This window comes from Amblyomma mixtum, chromosome 1 (assembly GCF_055824585.1).
Source record: "Amblyomma mixtum isolate Tamu chromosome 1, ASM5582458v1, whole genome shotgun sequence".
Taxonomy (NCBI): Eukaryota; Metazoa; Arthropoda; class Arachnida; order Ixodida; family Ixodidae; genus Amblyomma; species Amblyomma mixtum.
The window spans coordinates 156,151,284-156,173,925 of record NC_143012.1 but is presented as its reverse complement, the minus strand read 5'-3'; the positions used below and the strand labels follow the sequence as shown (position 1 = coordinate 156,173,925).

At 44.9% G+C, this 22,642-nt stretch overlaps 1 protein-coding gene across 1 annotated transcript in view; it reads left to right on the top strand.

Annotated features, from left to right (window-relative positions):
• The first annotated feature begins 3,875 nt into the window (after positions 1-3,875).
• LOC149369461 (DDB1- and CUL4-associated factor 13) overlaps positions 3,876-22,642 on the top strand; it is a 28,457-nt gene continuing 9,690 nt past the window's right edge. The window contains exons 1-6 of the mRNA XM_089558747.1: positions 3,876-4,039; positions 5,231-5,430; positions 9,736-9,843; positions 13,285-13,374; positions 14,688-14,843; positions 20,685-20,845. Coding sequence (XP_089414873.1) covers positions 3,970-4,039; positions 5,231-5,430; positions 9,736-9,843; positions 13,285-13,374; positions 14,688-14,843; positions 20,685-20,845 — 785 coding nt within the window. The 5' untranslated portion in view covers positions 3,876-3,969. The remainder of the gene's footprint in view (positions 4,040-5,230; positions 5,431-9,735; positions 9,844-13,284; positions 13,375-14,687; positions 14,844-20,684; positions 20,846-22,642) is intronic.

Sequence of the window (22,642 nt, the reverse complement as noted above, 5' to 3'; positions counted from 1 at the left end):
AGTCGTAGCTTTGTTGAACTCCGGATCAAGGAGAGGAAGTAGAAGATTCCCCATATCTATCACGCCTAGATGGCCATTTACATCTTCGCAGACATGTGTCCACTGTTCTATAGGTCTGTGATCGGTTCCTAATTTTGGTCGTCATAGCACACCAGGCGACGTCGAGAATGGCGTCATGACAACGCGCCATGCTGATTCGGTAGAATGTCATTTCGAACACAATAGAAGTCATGACGTCACAAGTTCTCCCTTTTCCTTATTTTCACCATACTCCCTCGCGGCGTCTGTCACGCCCGGACGACCGCCTTTAGGGGACTGCAGCTTCGCAGGGGGGCGCTGCAGGCGCTAAAGTTAGCAGGCGCAGGTGAAAAGCGCCCTCTTCGGCAGACTCCTTATAATTGAGCGGGCAGGCCGGTCACCCCTATCATTGAGTAGCGGCACGAGTAGCGCGCTTGCTCTACAAAGAGGCCAGTTCTGCACATGCTTTGCACGAGATAGCCTGCCTGCGAATCTGTCTGCGCATTCGCATGCTTTTTCCCTCGTGCTGGAATGCTGACGAGTTTCAGGGGATTAGGAAAATGTACTCTAGTCTGAGATGTGGATCCAAACAAATAGTGGACACTGAAATTTTTTGTCGCAGCGCAAACTTGAAAAAAGGGAAACTGCTACTGGATCAATGTATGTCCACTCCGTGGAGCAGACTGTTCATGAAAACGCCGTTACCGTAACGGCGAGATGAGTGCGGCAAGTAAATGACAAGACCATTTATGACGCGGAATTCGAGGTAAATTCCCCCCAACCCCTTCCCTCTCCTTTTTTCTGGCGCAGTCATTTTCGCAAAACACTTACTTTCGCTGGATGGCTTAGCAGTGCGGTGCATGCAATTTTTGTTGGCCAAATATAGTTATGATTTCGTTACGTTTTTTGCTGAATAATAATAATCTTTTTTTTTTTACCATAAAGTACCCTTAAGGCGATACGCGAGGCTGAAGAGGAAAACGAAAACATGCACGAAATGCGCCCACCAGCTGCTCGCTCTGGCTAACAGAAAAAAATGCTCAAGTTTGGTTAATCACAACCATCGAGAAAAGCGGCTGGTATATTTATTTTAATGCCGATTACAGCGCACGCGTATCCCCAAAACAATTTATTTGCAGGGCCATCGCTGATATGCTAATACTCATTCATGTGCAAGCGAGCAGTTTCACTACGTTTTTCTTTTAGAATTTTTTTTTTACCTGCGATAAAGTAACTTCGGAAAATGAGCCGGACGTCACACGTCGGAACATTGGCGATCACTGACCTTGCCTCACATGCGTCTATAACGCAACTGTTGGCATCAATCTCCCAAATATTTCTGCGTCACCTGACCGCCGGAGGGCTTTACTGGCAAAAAAAAAAAAGAGATTCGTTAGAGCGAGCTCCACTACTAAACCCCGCATGCTTAATGAATCACAACGAAAATTGGTCAGAAATATTATTACATGTTCAACATACCAAACATGTTTAGCAATAGAAAAAAGCTTACTTGAAACTGCGCACTGCAGTTATCCAGGCTTGCCGTTTTTCTTTCATGAGTTTATCAACGCAATTTTTTCATATAATATTGTAAGATTTCACTGTAACAATCAATATATCCGCAAATCTCCCGTCTACAGGCTTGAATTTTTTTTGCTATTAATTGCGTTTTTGCTATCGTGAAAAGGTTTGGTTTAGTTTAGTTTACGGGGGTTTAACGACCCAGAGCGCGGCTATGAGCGACGCCGTAGTGAAAGGCTCCGGAAATTTAGACCGTCCAGGGTTCTTAACGTGCACTGACATCGCACAGTACATGGGCCTCTAGAATTTCGCCTCCATCGAAATTCGACCGCAGCGGCCGGGATCGAACCCGTGTGCTCCCCATTTACTATAGCTGCTGGATGCGAACGATGGAATAGGTTTGGTTTGGTTTATGGGGTTTAACGTCCCAAAGCGAAGGCTATGAGAGACGCCGTAGTGGAGGGCTCCGGAAATTTCGACCACCTGGGGTTCTTTAACGTGCACTGACATCGCACAGTACACGGGCCTCTAGAATTTCTCCTCCAAAGAAATTCAACCGCCGCGGCCGGGATCGAACCCGCGTCTTTCGGGTCAGCAGCCGAGCACCATAACCACTGAGCCACCGCGGCGGGGGAAAAGTTTTAAAACATTTTGCTACACATCTAAAGGATGAACCAGTATACCTTCAATATTTCCACAAGAGTAACTTGCAATTTTCTAATATTCAAAATTTTCATCCTAGAATGCAGGACGTGTCCAGGAAATCTATAGAATTTCGCCGGCAGCTCCTGATCCTCGACACAAAAATAAGTTTCTCCACTTTGAACGCCATGGCTCACAACGAGCGGCAACCAAGGGCGTCCGCACAACTTTTTCCAGGGGGTGGGCACCTGATGTCCGGGGATGGGGGCGGCGGTAGGTTAGCACGAAAAAGGAACTAGGGCATAAATAATATCCGTAATTCCAAGGGGGGGGGGGGAACAACCGCCCTCCCCCCTTGACCCCCTTTCCGGACGCCCATGGCGGCAACACTACTTTTGTGCACATTTGAGCATGACAGCACGTGCACACAATGAAAAAGAGACTGCCGGCGGTGCGAACAGCACTCATACCAGCCGAGACGTTGCTGACTCGATTTGGAGAGGCGGCGCTGGTGCAGTGGGGCAAACCATGGAGGAAGGAAAACTCCATGGGCAAACTTCAGGTGCGCTTCCCAATACTATACAAACGGATATAGCGACCGCGCATAGTCAGGAATAAGCAGATAAACGAAATTAGATTGGTTTATGCTTTATTGGGGTTTAACATCCCAAAGCAACTCAGGCTATGAGAGACGCCGTAGTGAAGGGCTCCGGAAATTTCGACCACCTGGTAACCGAAATTAGAGGCATCACAGTTATATATCGTGCCCCTCTTGTGATTAGCTTTTTGTTTCGATAACAAAGTTTCAGCGAAGGATCCTTATTGCGGAGTGCTAGGCAGAGGTGCGGTGCATCCTGTGGCGGTCACGAATATGGGCGAAGCATTCACTGAGGACACAAGTTTTACCCGACTATAAAGCCCTAACCATTGTATCCAGCATGTGCTGGAGTGGGATACACGACAAACAAAATGCATACTCACGGTAGAGGTGGTGGTTCGGCTGCGGCCAGAAAGATAAAATCCATCAGACAACCAAACAAACAATCAGTCAGTCATCCAATTCTAGCCTGTCTCGAGGAAACGACAAGGTCCTTTTAGACACACAGCACTACGGCCTATAGAGCTACCTAAAATACGTTAAACCAAACTTCGCCTGCGGTCCAAGTAAATTGGCTTTTGAGGAAAGAAAATGGCGCAGTATCTGTCTGACATATCTTGGTGGACACCTGAACCGCGCCGTAAGGGAAGGGAGGAAGGTGGGAGTGAAAGAGTGAAGTCGGTCCAAGGGCCGACACAGGAACCAGCGCCAGATTATAAAGAAAATTTACCCAATCAGATACAAAAATTGAGACAGTCACCTGCATCGGGCGCTGCGGCACCTTCAGCCATTGTAAACTAAATTCTGTAGTTGCAGCGGCTTGGACCGAGCAGCCTTGGTTGCCTTGATCTTCACGATCGTCTTCATCGGTCTCCACCATGTAGACACACAAAAAGCCGAAACCGAAACTTAGCAAAAGTTAAATTTAGTTCGTAAAATATAATCCTAAACAATGTTATTAAACTGCAAAAAGCAATGTAAAAATAGTTAAAAGTTTAGAAATTTTAGTTTTAAAATTTTAGTTTTAAAATTTTAAAAGTATTTATTTTAATTACGAAACTGTTGACTTGGCGACTCGGCCTAATCATCCTTTTCGTTTAAAGATGGCTCCTCTGTCGCACGCGTGATTGCAGCTGTGTACTTAAGTGTAGAACGTTTTTCACTAGTTCTCGTTCGTGCACAGCGGCGGAATGAAAGTGAAAGTGCTGTCAAGAAATCCGGATGACTACCTGAGAGAAACGAAACATGACATTCACAAAGGTAGGCCTGTGTTGTCGCGATTCCGGGCTGTATCGTGAGGGGCTCCAGTGACTGCTGCAGATGTTGCGTCGTGTTCACATGCAAGTTGGCATCCTGTGCTGCGAATGAGCGAACATTTTCTAGTCAGTGAACAGAACCCTCGCAGCAGTGTTGCTTATTCGGGAATGTTATTGTAGGTGTAGATGCTACGCCACTAGCGCAATTCATAGGAGCACTGTTGTATGGATGTCAGGAGACATCAAATCAGTGGAGAACAGCACACGCGCAGGAAAAATGGGAACGGATTTACGTCTAGCATTTGCTGTTTTTTACGTTTTTCACGTTTTTAACGGGATATTCAGCGGGTGCCAAAATGTGTGTCGCAAAATGTGTGACCCAAAATGTGTGTCGCACAAGTAATAATAACAAGAGCGGTGATCGACAGTCCGGGCGCTTGACATCCTACAGGGCTTCTCTTCCCTTGAGAAAGGCTGTGGTGCAAGGCTAATACGCAGCGGGATTTGTATGGCGCTGAACATGAATGCTATATCCACCGCAGGATGGATTTCACACGTGACAGGGACCAAAGTATAGCTGGGTTGGCGGAGGGAATGACTTCTTCCTGTATTATTTGAAACTGAGGTGTGCATTGATGATGACTGTATGCCGCGTAGGCGCCCCCTTTGTCAAATGTACAGGGCCCAAGAGGTTTCGTCCTGGGCCATGTTGTGTGGCCAGTTATGCATCGCCAGCGTTCCAGACCTCTTGAAGGTGGCAGGAAGTCTCGTCGCTTCCCTGCGCAACTTAGAGTTTCCAAAGGATTCCACAAGAGCCTCACTATATGGCCTAGGAGCAAACCACTGGGTTCTGTACTTTTGACAAAGGCTGTACTCTTCATTTTCACTGCCTACTTTTACTCCTGGCTCTTTAAAGGGTCCTCCTGAACAAATGCCACAAACCTCTCTCTGCTGCGAACTTACCAAGATGGTACATTTGCATATCGTCAAGTCTGTAATTTTGTGATTTCTTGTTCTGTTTGAACTTTTTATTTGTCACAATATCTGCCCCTGATTGCGAGATGCGTGTGGATACATGAAACTGCTTTGAATTGTCTAGCTGCCCTTGTGGTTTGATGCCACTTTGCTGCAGTGCTGTGGACTCTTGTCTGACTAGGTGCACCTTTGCGCATTCCACTTCATCTCTCACTTCCAGTGCAGCGCAACTTTGACCCCAGTCTGCATCCCTTCGAAGTGTGCCGCGAGTACACGCGAGCGCTCAATGCGGTCAAGCTGGACAAGATCTTTGCACGGCCTTTCTTGGGCAGCCTGGATGGCCACCGAGACGGGGTCCAGGTGCTGCACAAGCACCCCAAGTCCCTCTCGTACCTGTTCTCTGGTGCCTGCGATGGCGAGGTATGCACAGCTTTCTTTACTGCCCTGAACGCTCTCTGTAGAGTGTGTGGTTTCACAGTTATTGGTGCGGTGTAAGCAAGGCATGCAGCAAGTGCATGACTGATCTTGTAAACCACTCCTGCAACATAATTATTATGAGGAACGGATCAGTCAAGGACAGTGCATGTTTTGATGGTAGTTCTATATGTGAGCAGAAAATGATGACAGAAAAATGCTGTTAACACGTTCACTGCATCATGGGTCACTGGTGGGTCACGTCCTGTATTTCTGCTGTGCAGCACAAATGCCAACTGCTATGTGATACTGGTGGAGGTACGGCGGAATGGTTTCTTGGCTTCATATGCGAGCGCACCCGCAGCGTGTGCTAACATATGCGCAAAGTACTTTGTAATTTTTGCTATGTAAGACGTGTCAAGGGTTTGATTGCTGAAGCATGATCCGTAATATGCTGTGGCCAGGCATACAAAATAGCACAACAGTACGCAGGGACAAGAAAGAGCACGCACAAGCACTATGAAGTGACAGTTTGGGTTTGTTGGTAGCACAAGGCATGCAAAGTCACATTACAGCCCGGACTGTGCAAAGTCGTCTGGTGTAAAACCTCTTTTTGAGAGCAGCGCACCAGTTGCCGAAGTCCACCTGGCCAGCGCCTCCTCTAGATAAGCTGTCATTGTTACGACGACTAGATAAAGATTATTGTCTGTCCTTGGCAGCCTGCAGGTACGATTATTTTGAGAAGCGAAAAATGAACTTCATTGGCAAATACACGGCGCAGCAGCTGTTGCCAAAGCATATCGGAAGTTCTGCCTGGTCCTGACTGCAACCAGGCGCTAATAAAACGATGCAAAACAAAGAAAAGCACCTGAAGAAAAAGAGGCAGATAAAGCGGAAATCAAGACCTCTTCAGCGCGTGTTCAGGGGCAGTCACCGTAAAGGCCGAACCAGAAGGCAGAGTTTCTTCAGCGCTGCTTTAGCGTCTCTTCTACCGGCGTTGTCGTTCGGCGCCGCAAGAGAGGGCGACCAAACACATGAGGGCGTACGAACTGGCGTCTCCACCCGGGCGTTAGGTGTGTTTTGATTGTTGTTGAGCTCCGCTCGTGCACGAGATGCTTTGTCCTCCTCGTGCGTACAAAAGTGGTTGCGCTACAATGCAGACTTCTTAAGGCTCTAAATATCTGCTAATACAAGCAAATAGACACCAATTCTAAAAATTTGAATGGCTCTAAATACAAAGAGTTGTATATACTATTACTGTAAATTGTTGTAAATATATGTGAAAAAATGCACGTAAACGTCAACTTTTTTTGTACTGTCTGTGCAGCAAAGTTCCTCAGCTGCACATAAACAAGCTTAAGATTGCCCACTCTTCACACAAAACTGAAAGCAGCAGCCCTGCTGCAGATAATTATCCGGTGCCATTTTACTGCTGCTGCGAGGACACCTGGTCAGCTTCGCGGACCACAACATTTACCCGCGCAAAACAGTTTTCGTTAACAATGGTGCCACAAAATAAACTTATAACACTCTACTCGTCTGGAAAGGAAGAGCAATAAGTAGCGCAAGTACTTCAAACAGCGCATCAAGTATTCCAGCCGCCATCCTCAAGGGATAGGCGAAGCGATCGCCACAGGCCACCTCTGCAAAAGGTGAGCAGCTGCCGCTCCAGCCGATTGCCGTTGGAAAAAGCGCCGTGCCACGGATGAAGCGAGAGGTACTCAAGAAGGGGTAGACAGCAGCAACTTGACAGACGCCAGGAGTAGGAGTAGGGCAGCGCTATCACCACCGCGCGCCCAAACGCAAGCATGACGCAAGCAGTGCTATCATCTGGCTAGCGCCGCAGCGTGGCAACTAACTGAAATGAGGTGTACCGACGGCTCCCATTGTGAAGCGGCCGATGCGGCTGGCATTGTAAAAATAGAGGAGGCGTTGACCTGGCACTCACCACTTTACTGAGGCACTGGCCTTAACAGGGCAAGATTTAGAAGAGAGACCTGGTTTAGGGATTTTAAGGCGAAAGCCTTTAATGTCTCATACTCTCGTTAGCAGGCACTGTCGGCAGATTTGTCCGCCTTTCGGCGTCACTGCTTAAAAAGAAACTGCGCGGAGGGTGGGGATCGCACCAGGGCCTTTGGCATTTGGTAGCGGAGACGCTACCACTCCGCCACGAAGGCTCAGGGTTCGAGCATGAATAAAGGCGCATCTAGTGAATGCATGGGTTTCATAAATAAAATAAAAGGAGTAAAGTGAAGGAAAGGAAAAATAAAAATAAGAAAATAAACAAAAATAAAAACTAAAAAAGAGAAAGCAAAAAAAACAATATGAAAAATAAAAATAAATAAAAACAAACAGTGCGCCATTAAATGCTTTCGCCTTGCAGCACTTTAAAGAGCCAAAGTGCCCCCTGAATTTTTTGTCTCTTCAGTGTGCTGTCACAGATGTGTACATTTCAGGATAACCTCGGTGTTCTTTCTGGTGCGCCACAGGAGTTGGTCCTCCCTCCTCTTTCATTTCCCATTACAATAAATGAGAGTTATCTTATCTGATTTGGCTTACCCGTTGCCTACCCATTCAGTTTCACTAGTTAGTACTGGAGGACCAAATCATGCTTAATGCCGTACAAAGGTCACGTTAGTCGTTTTTGAAGTGTAGAATGAAACTCACTGAAAATAAGCCATTTATGCGCCATCTATTTTAATGAAGAAAATTCTTTAAATTGTTTCTGCTCATTATACGGGACTGACAGAATGAAATCTGATGAAGTTCAGTGCTGGGGCGTCATCTGCAGAAACGTTGAAGGGCCACTAAGCTTCTTCCTGAGAAGGTTGCATGAAGCTCTTTAGTTTCCATCAGAAACCTGTAGTTAACAAGATGGAGCTTATTCGGCATTTAGCTCTGCAGCTACAGCCTCAACTTATTCATATCAGTCCAGGAGTGATAACTTATCATAGGGCCAACTGTCAAACTCTTGTCGCAGAGCAGAATGGTTTCTAGACTACAGCTCATGTTCGTGCTTTACTGTGGGGAACTTAAAGGTGCCTTGTCGCTTTACTTTCAGCCTCGGTTTAACCTTTTAAGCATTTGTCAATAGCTCCTCACAGTAAAAGAATGCAGCAGCCCATGAGTCACATTATTTTAATATCCTTGATTTCGTGATGCAATCATGCAGTGGAATTATTTGCCTTCTGAGGCAGTTGGTTGTTCCTCTGTTTAAAACATGTGTATTTGTGCACATGTGTGTGCAATAAGTGTAACATATACATATACTTACTTGTACTAGATAACTTGGAGGAAATTTATGAAAGACATTTGTCATCGACCTGGCTTTTTTACTGTTAACATTTGGGCATTCTGACTTTCTTGATTGCCTCATTTGTGTGTGTGTGTTTCTTGGCTGGACTGGTTATATCAAGTCATTCAGGGTATTGTTTGTGTGCTGTCTTTATTTTCTAACTGGCTCTGCCACCTTTTGTTTTTTGTGCCAAGTATGTAACTGGGATCACTTGCGCTTGGGAAGCGCTTTCAGCATGCAGAAATAAATATAAAATAAAAAGATGCACCTGCTAAACACTTGCTGCAGTTTCTTCAGAAACACAGTCCCACCGGTTGTGTTTGCAGTTATAGTAATGAATTACTGCGCCTTTGCTCAGCTGTTTTCTTCTTCTTCCTTCAAGAGCTCCCGTGGAAGCCTATGTGGTCTGTTCAGAGTTAGCGCTTTGTCATCGGCTTCTTCCACTGCCATCTGCATAACATGTTCAACCTTTCCTCCCACCCACACGGCCATGCATGCAGTGTATGCTTACAAAGACACCGGTACTGTTTATTTCTGTCCAACTCATCGGTACTGTTTATTGCTGTCCAACTTGTGGTGGGTGCGAAGGCCTGGAAGGAACGGAGAACAGGCTCCAGGTCGAGCGGTTGACAAAAGACGCTTTTTTCGAAGAGGACACTGCTTTATATACTATTTAGTCACATGACACCTATAAGCCAATTACAAAGTACGCATCTACAAAGAAGAGTCATAAGACAATCCACTGAAATGAAACCAAAACCACATACACAACAAAACTCAACAGCAATGCGGACAGAAAACTGAGTCGATAAGAAATCTGCTTAGCGAGCTCCAGGCTGCATTTCTGCATTAAAATGGATGGAAGAGGTTCTGGTACCAGTGCGTCAGTGGATCGCTCAGGTGCAAGAGCAAATGCTGGCCAGGGGTTGCAGCACCCCGTGGGAACCACCTGAGTGCTCTCTGTTTCCAGTAGTGTGGCTGCTGTGGTTTCACCCTGTGCGTCCTCGCCCCGGCAGGTGAAGGTGTGGAACCTGGCAGAGCGCAAGTGCATCCGCACTGTGCAGGCCCACCAGGGCATGGTGCGGGGGATCGCATTTCCAGGTGACGGCCAGCGGTTCCTCACGGTAAGGCGGGAGGAAGCTGGTGGTATGCTTGGATTGCAAGCTGAGCAAATTGCTTCGTGCAACTTACAGCCTAATCAGTCAGTGGCATCTGTTTTTCTTCGTCTAGAGTGTGGACGGCAAAGGCTAAAAAAAAAGAAACAAGCTAAATTATCCGCGAGATCTGTATTGAGCCCCGTTACATAGTCCTGTCACATCTTTGTGCAAAGAAATGAAACAGGTGCTCTGCAGTGTAGTAGCATTGTCACAAGATGCAGCGATCGACCACATTCATCACTCTTGCACAGCAGCAGAAAAGGCACCTGGCATTCTATTGCTAATGTTATCTGAATTTCATGCGCATGAACACAGTTTAGCGAGAGTAAGTGTATGGTCCTGTCTTGAGACATGAAAAGGAAAGTTTTTGAGTTTGACAAACAGTGTGCTGTAGCGTTGTGTCAAGTGTGCTGGAATCTTACATTATGTACACAAGTTTTTCATGAATCACCCGTCTTGGCTTCGGGAGGTGGTGGGTTCGACTCCCGCTGTCAGCCAGTAACCCATTGGTTTTCTCAAGGGGGTACAAGACATGGCCCGGCCTGGTGCTTGGTTTCCCAGGCTTGCAGAGCTTGGGAAAGGAGCCTGTGCCTTCAAATTCCGTCGCTGTGGTCTTGAACAGGCACTCCAAAAAAGGGCCACATGTGGGCTTTTACCGCACGAGGCAGATTTAGGTTTCTTTGACGGCAGAATGAATCACTGGCCTGTCAACGCAATGGTTTGGTGCAAGACCCTTCTCCCAAGCATTTCACTCCAGAAAAGTTAAGCACCAGGCTGGGGAAAATCTTGTAGCCGTTAGGAAACCGATGGGTGACCTGCGGCACTGGGCACTGGGGATCGAACCCAGCACCTCCTGAAGGCGGACGCTCTGCCACAAGGCCACCCTTTGGTCGCTTTGTTGTGTATGCCCTTTCATCAGATTAGCCAGATTGCAAGTTTTTGTCGGGCTTGTTTGCAGAGAACTGGCTACTTGATAAAGTGTCTATATTGACAGATGCAGACTGAATGTGCAAATGAAATGCCTCGTGGTTGCCCTTTATTTAGTCTGTACGCGTCAAGCACTTTGTAATGTCTTCCTCAAACACATATTATTTGCACCTGACTGCACAGCGCAAATACTCTTCATTCTGGCCTTCTATCAGAGAAAAACGAGGGCACGCAAGGGACAGACAACAAGCTTTAGTTTTTTTTGCCTCATGCTTGTCCCAGTTTTCCAATATTTGGGTCTTTGTATTTGTCGTTCCGGCTGACAGATTTGGGCCTAATTATTTAATTAGAATACCTTATAACACTCAATAAGGGGGATTGCATAGCAGCAAAATTACATGAACAGTGACGAATAGTGACAAATACAAAGGAAAAACTAAAGGTATGCAGAAAACTATAATGTGCATGAAAGCACTCACAAAAGACTTCGTAATCTGAAAATGGCATGAGGGAATGCAGAGGAATTGAAAGCAAGTGCCTTGCCAGAAATATACTCGAGGCTGAATTAATTATGGAGCCATCTGGACAAGCACTGTAGGTTTTAAGGGGGGACACTGGTCTTGAAAAAAAAATTTTTATTACTGAAGTCACAGTTACGAAATCTTCAGGGAATATGTATTTTTGTGGGCTGATTCTAAATATGTCATTTAATTTCATGTAAAACAATTCCTTGAGCACTTGTGCACTTTTTATGCTAGTATTTTGCGGAGAGTTTTGAAGAAAATTTGCTGTGGGAAACTCGCTGAAATGTATGCCATTGGGTTCTCTTGACACCAAGGAATACAATAAGGGTGAAATTGTCTTCCTGCCTATAATAGACCTTAAGTTATAGAGTTTTGAAGTTGTCACTTCAGAAATGAGAAGGAAAGTGTGTATTCCTGTTTCTGAAGTGGCAGCTTCAGTACCCTATTACTCAAGTTCTATGAGAGCCAGGATGATAATTTTACCCTTATTGTATTCCTTGGTGTCAGGAGAACCCAATGGCATACATTTCAGCAAGTTTCCCGTAGCAAATTTTCTTCAAAACTCTCCGCAAAATACTTGCATAAAAAGTGCATAAGTGCTCAAGGAATTGTTTTACATGGAATTAAATGACATATCTAGAACCAGCGCACAAAAATACATGTGCCCTGAAAATTTCATAACTATGACTAAATTAATAAAATTTTCTTTTCAAGACCAGTGTCCCCCCTTAAGGGAAGGGGTATAACTTGGAAAAGGGCACATATATTAGGGCCATTCTTTTTGCCTACACTAGCTACACTGGTATAGCAAGTGTATTAAAAAATCATGACACACTGGCTACACTAGTGTAGCCAGTGTAGGTAAAAAAAAATGGCCCTATTTATGGAGGAGACATATAAGGCTAATAGAGCAATGAACTTCGAGAGAATGGAGTGCAAGGTTTTGTTTGAGTTTTGTGGCGCTTGCATTTTGGTTGCAGTTACACGAGATAAAGCAGGTTGCTCCGTTATGAATGGATTCTAGCATTGTAATTAAATAAGTTTGGTGCGGAGACCGTAGCACTAGAGCGAATTCTGTCTGAACGCGGACGAATGTTTGGTGTGCCATTTTACGGGTACGAATAGGTGTGTTCTGAATGTTGCAGTGAAGATACCCAAGAGCTTGTGATGCTTTGGCACAGGTGGTGGTGATATGTGTTGACCATGATAAATTAGGGGTTAAATGCACGCCTAGATACTTGTAGGATCAAACTCTTGGTACAGCAGTGTTCTTAATGAAACTAGTGAAGTCAGGGCTTAAACGTTTGCGGCTGACAGAAATTAACTTGCATTTAGTGGAGTTTAAGGTCACTTGCTTTCATCGGCAGCTGTTGGCATCCATGGTGTTGAAGTAAAGAATTTCAGTTTAGTGCAAGTCCATCATGTGGCTGCACGTATGGTGATTCCCAGGATATATTTTGTCAGTGTGCTTGGGAAAAGGGCTGGCTTTAACGCTTGCAACACTTCCTGAAAAGGTGGGCCACTGCACTCATGTACCGTCTTTGTCAAAAGTAACCAGGCTGCATGGTTTGCTTCTAGCTTGTATAGTGGAGCCCTTGTGACTTTCCTAGCGACCAAAAGTTGTAGAAGGTAAGAAGACCCCCAGTCCTTGCCTTTAACGACCATTTCAGCTTCAGGGAAGCTGTAAGGGCTCCACTGTACGTGCTAGAAGCAAACCATGCAACCTGGTTACTTTTGACAAGGACTGTACCTGCTGGTGTCTGGCTGCTGTGCAAAAGGTTGGGGATGAGGTTTCAATTGTGGTGGCTGCATTTCTAGGTAGGTGTATCATGAAAATGTCGGTGCACTGAGATTTCTGTGCGCGTGAAGAAGGCCTGGTGATTGTCCAGGGCCTTCCATTGTGCCCCCTTCTTGCCCTGAGGGTTGCGCCTGAGCTGCTTGTTGCTGCTGCTTCCAGGTTGGTGATGACAAGAACATCAAGACGTGGCACACGGAGGCACCGGCGAGGGGGGAGCCAGACGAGCCAGTTCATACCATCATCACACGGGTGAGAGAGGGAGGAGTTCACTGTGACAGACATTCAGTCGTGCAGTTTAGGAGAAGTGGTTTTGGGGGTTAGTCTGACAGATGCGTGCATGCACTGGCATGTACTCCAAGTAGGTTGCATGCCTCTTGTTAATGCCCTCATTTATGCTTCGTTGTATTTTTGAACAAAACAATTAAACCAATCACTGTAAACGCTGTTCTTCAATTCTTAAAGATTTGGCTAGTTGAGGTAGATTTTAAAGGCAGTAAAACATTATCTGTCCTTGTTTGAGCAAAAAGCTACAAAGAAACTGCGGAACTTGAATGAGTGCTGACACAAGGCTGTTTGCAGCCTAGCATGAGAAGCATGGTGTCAGCAGCATCTTGTTAACCAAATTGGGGAAGGTTTGGGATATTGGACATCAAGTTTAATTAATAATACTGAAAATGTGACTTCTCTGACGTCTCATTTCAGTTATAATTGAAGGTTTTAAAGTGTACACGCTATGCTGCTGCTAGGGCAACTGTCATAACTTGAGGGCCCAAGCATTTTTCCTGTGAGTGTACTGTTGAAGTCTGGAGTGATACTCGATGATATGAAAAACCTTGGAAACAAAATAGGGGCACTGGCAGAGTTTGAAGTACCACATTCAAAAAGATGAGCTCTTTCATTTTGACAGTTGGGCTGGCTTGAAAGCCCACTGTTCCCCTCTCATAAATGACTGTTTACTTTGGTGCAGCTTTGAAAAAATTGGGCTTTGATGTTTATGAGTTTACGGGGGTTTAACGTTCCAAAGCGACTCAGGGCAAGAGGGATGCTGTAAGGGCTCTGGAAATTTCGACTACCTGCAGATCTTTAATGTGCACTGACATCGCACAGTACATGGGCCTCTAGAATTTCGCCTCCATCAAAATTCGACCGAAATTGCTCCTTTGGTGAAAAGAGGCTCGTTTGCTGGGAAGGCCTTCGAAGAGTGCTGTGTGGTGGGGGTGTAACACAGAAACAAGTTGTGAAGCTTAGCCAGCAGGGAAACACAGGAGAGGGGATGACAGTGCACAAGCTAAGTTCTGTTAACTTACCAATAGCTTATTAAGACGGAAGTGTGTGTAATTCAGCACAGTGATGAACAGAGGATGAGTATTCCGTCCTCCTTACATCACAGGAGGTTAGTGATCATGAGAAAGCTCTTTGTGCCATAGAGTGTGTTGCTCATGGTATAATTTTAGGCTAATGGATATCACTATTCTTGAGATAGAAAAACATATGAGTAAGGCATGTTAGCCTCTGAATGCGAAGTGGGTGGGAGATCATGGTGTGCTCCTCTTGTCTGGCAGGGTGTGCTGACGGGCATCTCGCACCATCGCCGGGAGGCTCTCTTCGCCACCTGTGGTGAGAACGTCCACCTGTGGGAACACTCGCGCTCCGAGCCCCTGCGAACACTCAACTGGGGCGTGGACACCGTCTACGCCGTCCGTTTCAACCCCATCGAGGTGAGTATGCCCTGGTGTTTCTCTTGTTGTGGTGGTTGGGCAAAGTGCAGGCAGTCATGTAAGGAGACCTCAGCTTGCTTGTTGAGCTCACGTAAGAGCAGCGCAGTGTTCATGTAATGAATACTATGCATTAAATCCTTTCCTTAGTCACTATAACATTATTAGCCGTGGTCCATGTCAGTGGCATAAGAACTGTGCATTTTAATGAATGCAATGAGGACTGCTTCCTAGGAGACAGCTCTCAAGTGATGTAGTACTATTGCTTAGATGAGTTGAATAGCTGACTGAAAATTTGGACCCCCTCGGCCATTTTTTGGACACACTTGATTATTCGGGAACTTAAATTGAGCACATTGTGGTGAGTATGGAGAAGAAAATGGTAGGTATAATGCATACCTTCTAGCTGTCCTCAATTGCACGGGAGTATGCCAGATTTTGACTGAACCTCCTGGTCGTGCGTACATGATCCTGTATCGTCTTTGTTCTGAATCATTTTCCCCGGGTGGGGAAAAAATGTTGCATGCAATATCAGCATCATCATCATGATGAACCTAACTACATCCACTGCAGGACAAAGGCCTCTTCCATATCTCTTCAAATAAGCCTGTCCTATATGCCAGCTGCAGCCACCTTATCCCTGCAGTATATGTAAACCTTAGTTGTCAATATGTGTTAGTTGTCTTGTTGAAGCCACCATCAACACTGTTACTGCAGCCGTGCCAGTAACAGCATTTTTGGACTTTGAAAGTTTGGGTTTATTTGTCCATTCATGATAAGTCACAAGCTTTTCTATGGGGCTAGCGCAAGTTTTTGACTAGTTTTTCAAAATGAACAGCACATCTCTGGCACTGATTTCAGTGGGTGGGAACTGCCTTGTTGAATTTCCTCTTGGCTTACAGTGCATTTCTGCCAGCTTTTATGGCATGTTCCCGTGCTGTTTGTCATTTTCCTCATAATCGTTGTGACATGTGAGAAATCGAAAGGCATGTAGAGAAGGCTTGACCGTGCGGACATGGAGGCTGCGTGAAACTGCCGTGTCCTCACATATGATAAAAGGAACGATGCTGTGTATGGCCTGTGATACCATTTGCTCTTCTAAAGATTAGCATCACTAAAAACTGATGAGTTCGCATGCAAGTGCTCTGTCGAGCAGTCAGGCGGCCATTTTTAAGTCCTGTTCATTTGGGGAATGACGAAATAAGTGCTTCTGTTGGAGATGGCTGCACTCGCTCCTTATGGTGTTCAGTGTCCACGATGGTATGGAAGAACCTTGGGAAACAGTCTTGTCTTTCAGAAGTGGTCTGCTGCGAGTTGTCGCATCAACCTTCGTACACATCTTGCTATGCATTTTCTTGAGATGCTTGCTATGGTTTCTCTCTCGTGCAACGTTAAGAGATCGGAAGCGGGCGGAGTTAGTGAGAGAACAAACGCAGGTTAATGACATCCTAGCTGAAATCAAGAGGAAGAAGTGGGCTTGGCCAGGGCAAGTAATGCGAAGGCAGCATAACCGTTGGTCCTCAAGGGTAACGGAGTGGATTCCAAAAGAAAGCAATCGTTGCAGGGTCAGCAGAAAATTAGGTGGGCAGATGAGATTAAAAAATTCGCGGGAATACGGTGGCCGCGGCTGGCCAAGGACAGGGTTAATTGGAGAGACATGGGAGAGAGGCCTTTGCCCTGCAGTGGGTATAGTCAGGCTGACGATGATGATGACGATGCAACGTGAGGCTCGGGAGAAATAAAAAGGCAGGGGCACCAGAGGCTGGAGGCTACTGGGGTGTAACTTCGAATTTGACTTGCACTCCAAAACTTCTGTTGGTGAATTAGAATGCCTTGAGACAACCTACTGTGGAAAAAATTTTTACTTTCTAATCAATTGCGTTTCAATAATAAAATAATCACAGTCTTAGTTTCCCATTTATCAACTCTTCAAATTAAAAAAATATATATATATAGAAACATTCCTCTTTGCTGTCCTTGGTTTAAGGAACAGCTGGCTTCCTTCATATGACATGAGCAAGGTCATGCATGGTAAAGTCGGTCTCAGAGTGGACAAGTACAACCCTGGACACATGCACAAAATCCGTTCGTAGGAGCACTGGAAATGCATTTACACAGATCTGCTTATAGCTGACTGGATTTATTTATGGCTACGTGTTGCCACTCACTGCTGGTGGTGCTGGCAATGTAGAGGCCACATTCCGTTGCTCACTGTTTGCACGCAAACCACGCAACTCGCGATCGCGTGTCAGCGATCAGTGGCCAGTGCTTGGTCCTCAAGGGTGGGTTGGTGGTTTGCACATACAGTGAACTCTCACTTGAGTGAACTTCAAGGGACCTAAGGAAATAGTTCACTTAACTGAAAGTTCACTAAACTGAATATTCACTAGACTAACATAAGACATGGCATCCATAGTGTCAAAAGTGTGAAATGGAATTTATACGTAACTTATACAAGGTGCATAGCAGTTAAAACGCTGCCTTTCTCACTTTGAAAAAAAAATCAGTAATCTTCTTCTGCACTTGTACATTTAAAGCACAAGAAGTTACAAAACTATCAAAAGAGTCAATGTTTTTGTAAACTTCTTCTGGCATAGCTTGCTGTTGAGACACAAAGTCTCTGAACTTTCCGATGCACCCTACAACCTCAGCTAGAGTTATATAGGGCTTGAAACTGGCTCTGCAGTTGCCTCCTCTTCATTGCACTCGTCTTCCTCTGGACAAACACTGGAAACAATCTCCAGCACAGGTAATCAGTGCACTGTCACACAGTGCATAGTCTTCAAACGAAGTACTATTGCTATCGTCCTCCAGCTCATGACAGATCTCTGTCATGAGGGCGGGCATCGGTTGCGCCTGCAGTGGAGGGCTCAAAACTTCGTTGAACTGATCGGAAAAATAAGCCTGGGTCCTCTGAGCGAGTTCGTTAAACTGAAATATTCACTATTCCGAAATTCATTTAAGTGAAACATTTGCACATAGAATCTAAAAGAAAACTGCTGGGGCTTTTTAAAAAGTTCGTTATTCTGAAATATTCGATAAACCGGAGTTCGTACAACTGAGAGTTTACTGTACTATCATCTGTAGTGGTATAGGAGAGTGCTTGGCGCTCCCGAATTTCTGCACATTCTACACAATGTACATCTGCTGGGGAATTTTACGAATTTGTATCATCCTGAAATTTTGACCAACTGCGTTTGTACCATTGAGATTGTACTGTATTTTGCATGAATGCTTTACAGTTTGTATACTGTTAGGCTGTTTAATTGCGCTGTATATGCATTTCTATGCACATCATGTTTTCTTTGCATGGTGCTGAGTCAGTCTAGTTTGTATACTTCTAGTACAAAGACAATATATTATTTTGAAAAATTAAGGGCAGCGACATTTGCCTATTTACCTTCTTCTGAATTTTTTTTTTCATACTGAGCAGATATTCTGGGTTTTCCTCCTCCTGTGAGATATGCCGTATGCCCTCGAGTTTTGTCTTGTGGAATCCATGGATTCCAGGACTGCTTTCTTGTCTGTTCTCTGAGCCTCCGAGGAGGTTTTTCTGCGCAACTTCGCCACAACACCATCCGTGCATAAGTACCATCCGTGCGAAAGCCATCTGCATAGGACGATTTTCTCGCTGTAGGTAGCGTGGTCTGAATTGCTTGCAGATGTTTACTGAGGAGGCGGTGCGTCTGTTTATTTATTTATTTATTCATTACAATACGTACACATCGCCCACTGGGCATTGGCGTACGGGGGTACAAACATGAAGTGTGATTTAACAGCACTGCTGCACATGCAAACAGAGTCAATGTAGCAAGGAAGCACTGCAGCAACAAACACCCTCATATGCATACAGAAACATATGAAAACATGTAAAAATTAAAAATAAATGTAAAAATGTTACAAGTTACAGCATTAGAGGAGCATTATGTGAGTTACATGTAACAACCCTGGAAAAACGCATGCAAAAACATTGGGCAGGTGAAACATGGTGAAATTGTTTAACTACCAGCTATTTATAATAATAATAATTCTTTATTGCGCCAAATATTTAAAAAAATGTACAGAAATCCGGCCTGCCAAAGCCTCATAGGGCTTGAGCGGCAGAGCCCGACAGGCAGCGGAACCGCGCAGACATACACACAGGCAAAAAAAAAAAAAACACATTCAAAATAACGGACATCAAATTAGTATGACGGTGAGAACAAAATAGACACAAGACTCATGTTACATGAAGGAAAAAAAAAAATCCTCATCAGATTAAATCGCAAGGAAGAAAAACCAAAGTGGCATAACAATACCTCAGATCAGTGCAATAAATACAGCAGTAACCAATGACATCACAAGATTTACTTGACAGGTGGTAAAGCACATGCATGATGTCGTAAACTCTCTAATTAATGTATCGCAGCATCTTTTTTATTTTGTATTTAGTTTTTGCCCGGCGAACACTTGGAGGTAACCTGTTAAAGTGAAAGGGAACGTAATAATCTCTTAAACGCCTTCCATATCTTGTAGACCGTCGGGGAATACAAAAAGGTTCCTTCGGTCGAAGAGACCGTGTGGGAACATACGGAATCTTATAGTCACTAAGCCAAAAATGTTTTAGGACGATCGTTTCCATCAAAAGGCGATCAAAATCAGGTAGAGAAAATACCTTAAAGAGATCAGAATTGGAGGGAAGGCCTAAATCATAGCCGATATTTTTTAATAAAGATCGTAGGAGAGAATTAATCCTGCACTTCCAGCGAACTGCACAGTGACCATAAATCGTTATGCCATAGCGCAGTATGCTATAACCAAGGGCGTTTACGATAACTTTGCGTATTGAAAGCGGCATGTAGTACCTGATGTTGTAAAGCACACAGGAGACGGTTCGGAGCTTTTTACAAACGTGGGACAAGTGATCATTCCATGAAAGAGCACTGTCAAAGTATAATCCTAGGTATTTCACTGTATTTGTATAGCTCAAGGGTATACATTGACATTGGGAACAATCAGATCCGTGCAAGAAAAGGTGATGGTTTAAATCTACCTTCTTCATCGGGCTGTGAAAGCATATAAGCTGAGTCTTAGAGCTGTTAACTTTAATTAGGTTGTTTGAGAACCAGTCCATAGAAATTATTGCTGCAGCTTGAAGAGAAGAAATTGAGTCAGAGTAGTTCGGTGACTGGGTTACAAGTACAGTATCGTCAGCGTACTGGTACAGGCCTACAGGAACAAAGTTTGAAAGGTCATTCACGTAGACGTTAAATAACAGGGGACTAATTATAGAACCTTGCGGGACGCCAGCTTTAATTAACAAAGAAGCGCTCTTTGCCCGGCCAATGGAGATATATTGCGTTCTCTGCAGTAAAAAATTTTCCAAAAGCGAAAGAAACGCTTTATGATTCGTAGATGTGCTTTAAGAACAGTTGGAAAGTCACTGTTTAAAGTGACTATTTTAGATGCACATATGGGGACAATACAAAAGGTTTTCCTTCAGGCTGAAAGGTAGGGTAATGTGCAGTCATGGATGGAATAATATGGATTGCGCCTTGATGGTCAAACTCGCCTCATATGTTGCGTAGCTAGAATTAATGCTTGTTTAGTACTTATGCCATTTGTATGCTTGCATGTAAAGCCAGCAGACCTTTCTATTTTCATTGTGCAATGCAAGGGAAGAGTTGGAATGCCAAAATGTCGTCTGTATATTTCTTTCTGCAGCTGTATGTTCTCTGTCGTTGCACTCTGTAGTGAGTTTACACTGCAATTTATTCTGAATTGAGTTTGGATCTTCAACAGTTCAGTTGTCTTTGGTGGCCCTGATTTGTGTGCAATGTCCCGTGGTGCTTTCCTTGTGTGCAGGCAAATGTGATGGCGAGTGCTTCAAGTGACCGGAGCATTGTGCTGTATGACTCGCGGGAATCGCAGCCAATTAGGCGTGTCATCCTTGCGATGCGCTCCAATGCCATTTCCTGGAACCCCATGGAGGCATTTGTATTCACACTGGCCAATGAGGACTACAAGTGAGTGGACATGCGTCCTCTGCAAGAGTTTTGTGCGCTGACGGGAAAGTGAATACGAGTTTGTCACATCGCTTTTCACCTCTCTCTGCTTAATAGCAGCAACGATAGTGAAAACGTTTCCTTGTCACTTTATTTTAATTCTATCAGTGATGCTAGAATTGCTGAGTTTGTAGTGTGGGGAAACCTTCATCTTTGATGTTGGTATCAACATCTCATACCAACGATCGATTTTTCGGACTCTCTAGGTGCCGCGAAAACGACCGAAAAATCGGGCAGTCCGGAAAATAAAATTTCACCGAAAAAATCACAAACTTATTGTCAATATGCCGGAGGATGGGGTCAGTTGTATTGCACACATTCTGAAGCTCCTCATGACTAAATTTCGCCGCGTGTCATGTGCACTGACGACGGGCAGCCACCGCTTTCATGTGCTCGGCCTGGCTGTGCTACCCTTGTCATGCCACAATGGATGCACATCTCGGGGCAAAGTCTAGACGGGAAAGTGAACACGTCGCTGCGGGAATTGCGCTTTGCCCGCAGTACGATAGGCCCAGAATGAGAACGCAAAGGTGGCAAAGCAATAAGAACCGAGAAACGGACAAAGCGAGTGTTTCGTCGACGTTGGCCTGCATCATTAGGCCTAGCGACTAGAGCCAAAATCAGCATTGTGTCCGGCGATATGCACTCTGCAGTGGCTTGCGTATAATGAGAGGCGCCTTGCCTGTCATTGAAACACCAGCTGTTTGCGGTTTTATGACAGAAAAGTCAGAGTTACGGTGCATTTTGCCATGAGTATGCTGCCTCGCTTTGAAAGGCCCCACCATTTCCTTCCATGCTCGCCATCTCCGTAAAGCTGTACGTCTCTCACGTGCTTCACTGCTACCTCTTTCCGTATTCGGGACGAAAGACTCTGCACAGATGAGTTCCGTGAACTCAGACTACAGTTCAAGTTCGTGTGACAGAAGACGTTCGAGAACAGTATGAATTCGAAACCACGCGGGAGCAATGTGCCGACTCGCACAAAGTTTCACAATCACAATTTAAGAGGCTCCCTTTAAGCTCGAATTTTGTTTTGTTTGATCAAGTTTTCGATCTCTCCTGGAGTTTGAATTAATGAGGTTCCACTGCACTCATTATATGGCGGCTTAGATATCGGAGGCGAGTGTGAACGAGGTCCGAAAAATCGAAAAGTCAGTTGCGGTGCGTCCGAAATTTCAGGCGCTCTTATACATTGGCTCTATGGGCCATGACATGGTGACGCGAAGAAGCCTGAATAATCAAGCAGGTCCGAAAAATCAGGCGTCCGAATTTTCGGTCACCGACTGTATTTGTGCTGCTCTGCTTATAGTATTGTATAACTAGTGTCCTAGAACATTGGTATTGACGTAAACAAAGAGGAGTGCAGATTTTTTTTATACTGATCATCTGGTCTGACCTTGCTTGCGACCGTTCCCCTTTAGAGTTGAGTTTTGCTCCAGTTGTGCTTGCTAGAAAGCATAGCTGTAGGTTCGTAAATCACTAGTACATTTGTTTTACCCTATAACAGCCCGCTCCCGACTGAAAGCACATAGATTGTAGTGACTGGTGGAACTTGAACTTCAGTTTATGTCTTTGTTATGGTTCCTTATAGTGTTGCAGCAAATGAGGCACTGAAGTCTTGACCACTCTTCTCAAAGTCGCTCATATTAAAAGCATGTGCAATGGATGCTGTGAAGCCTGTGTGAAGTAGCTGTGTCTTCAAGTGAGATGTTCATAAAGGAAGAAACTACTGCCGTCTGACAATAGTGTCCTGTGACA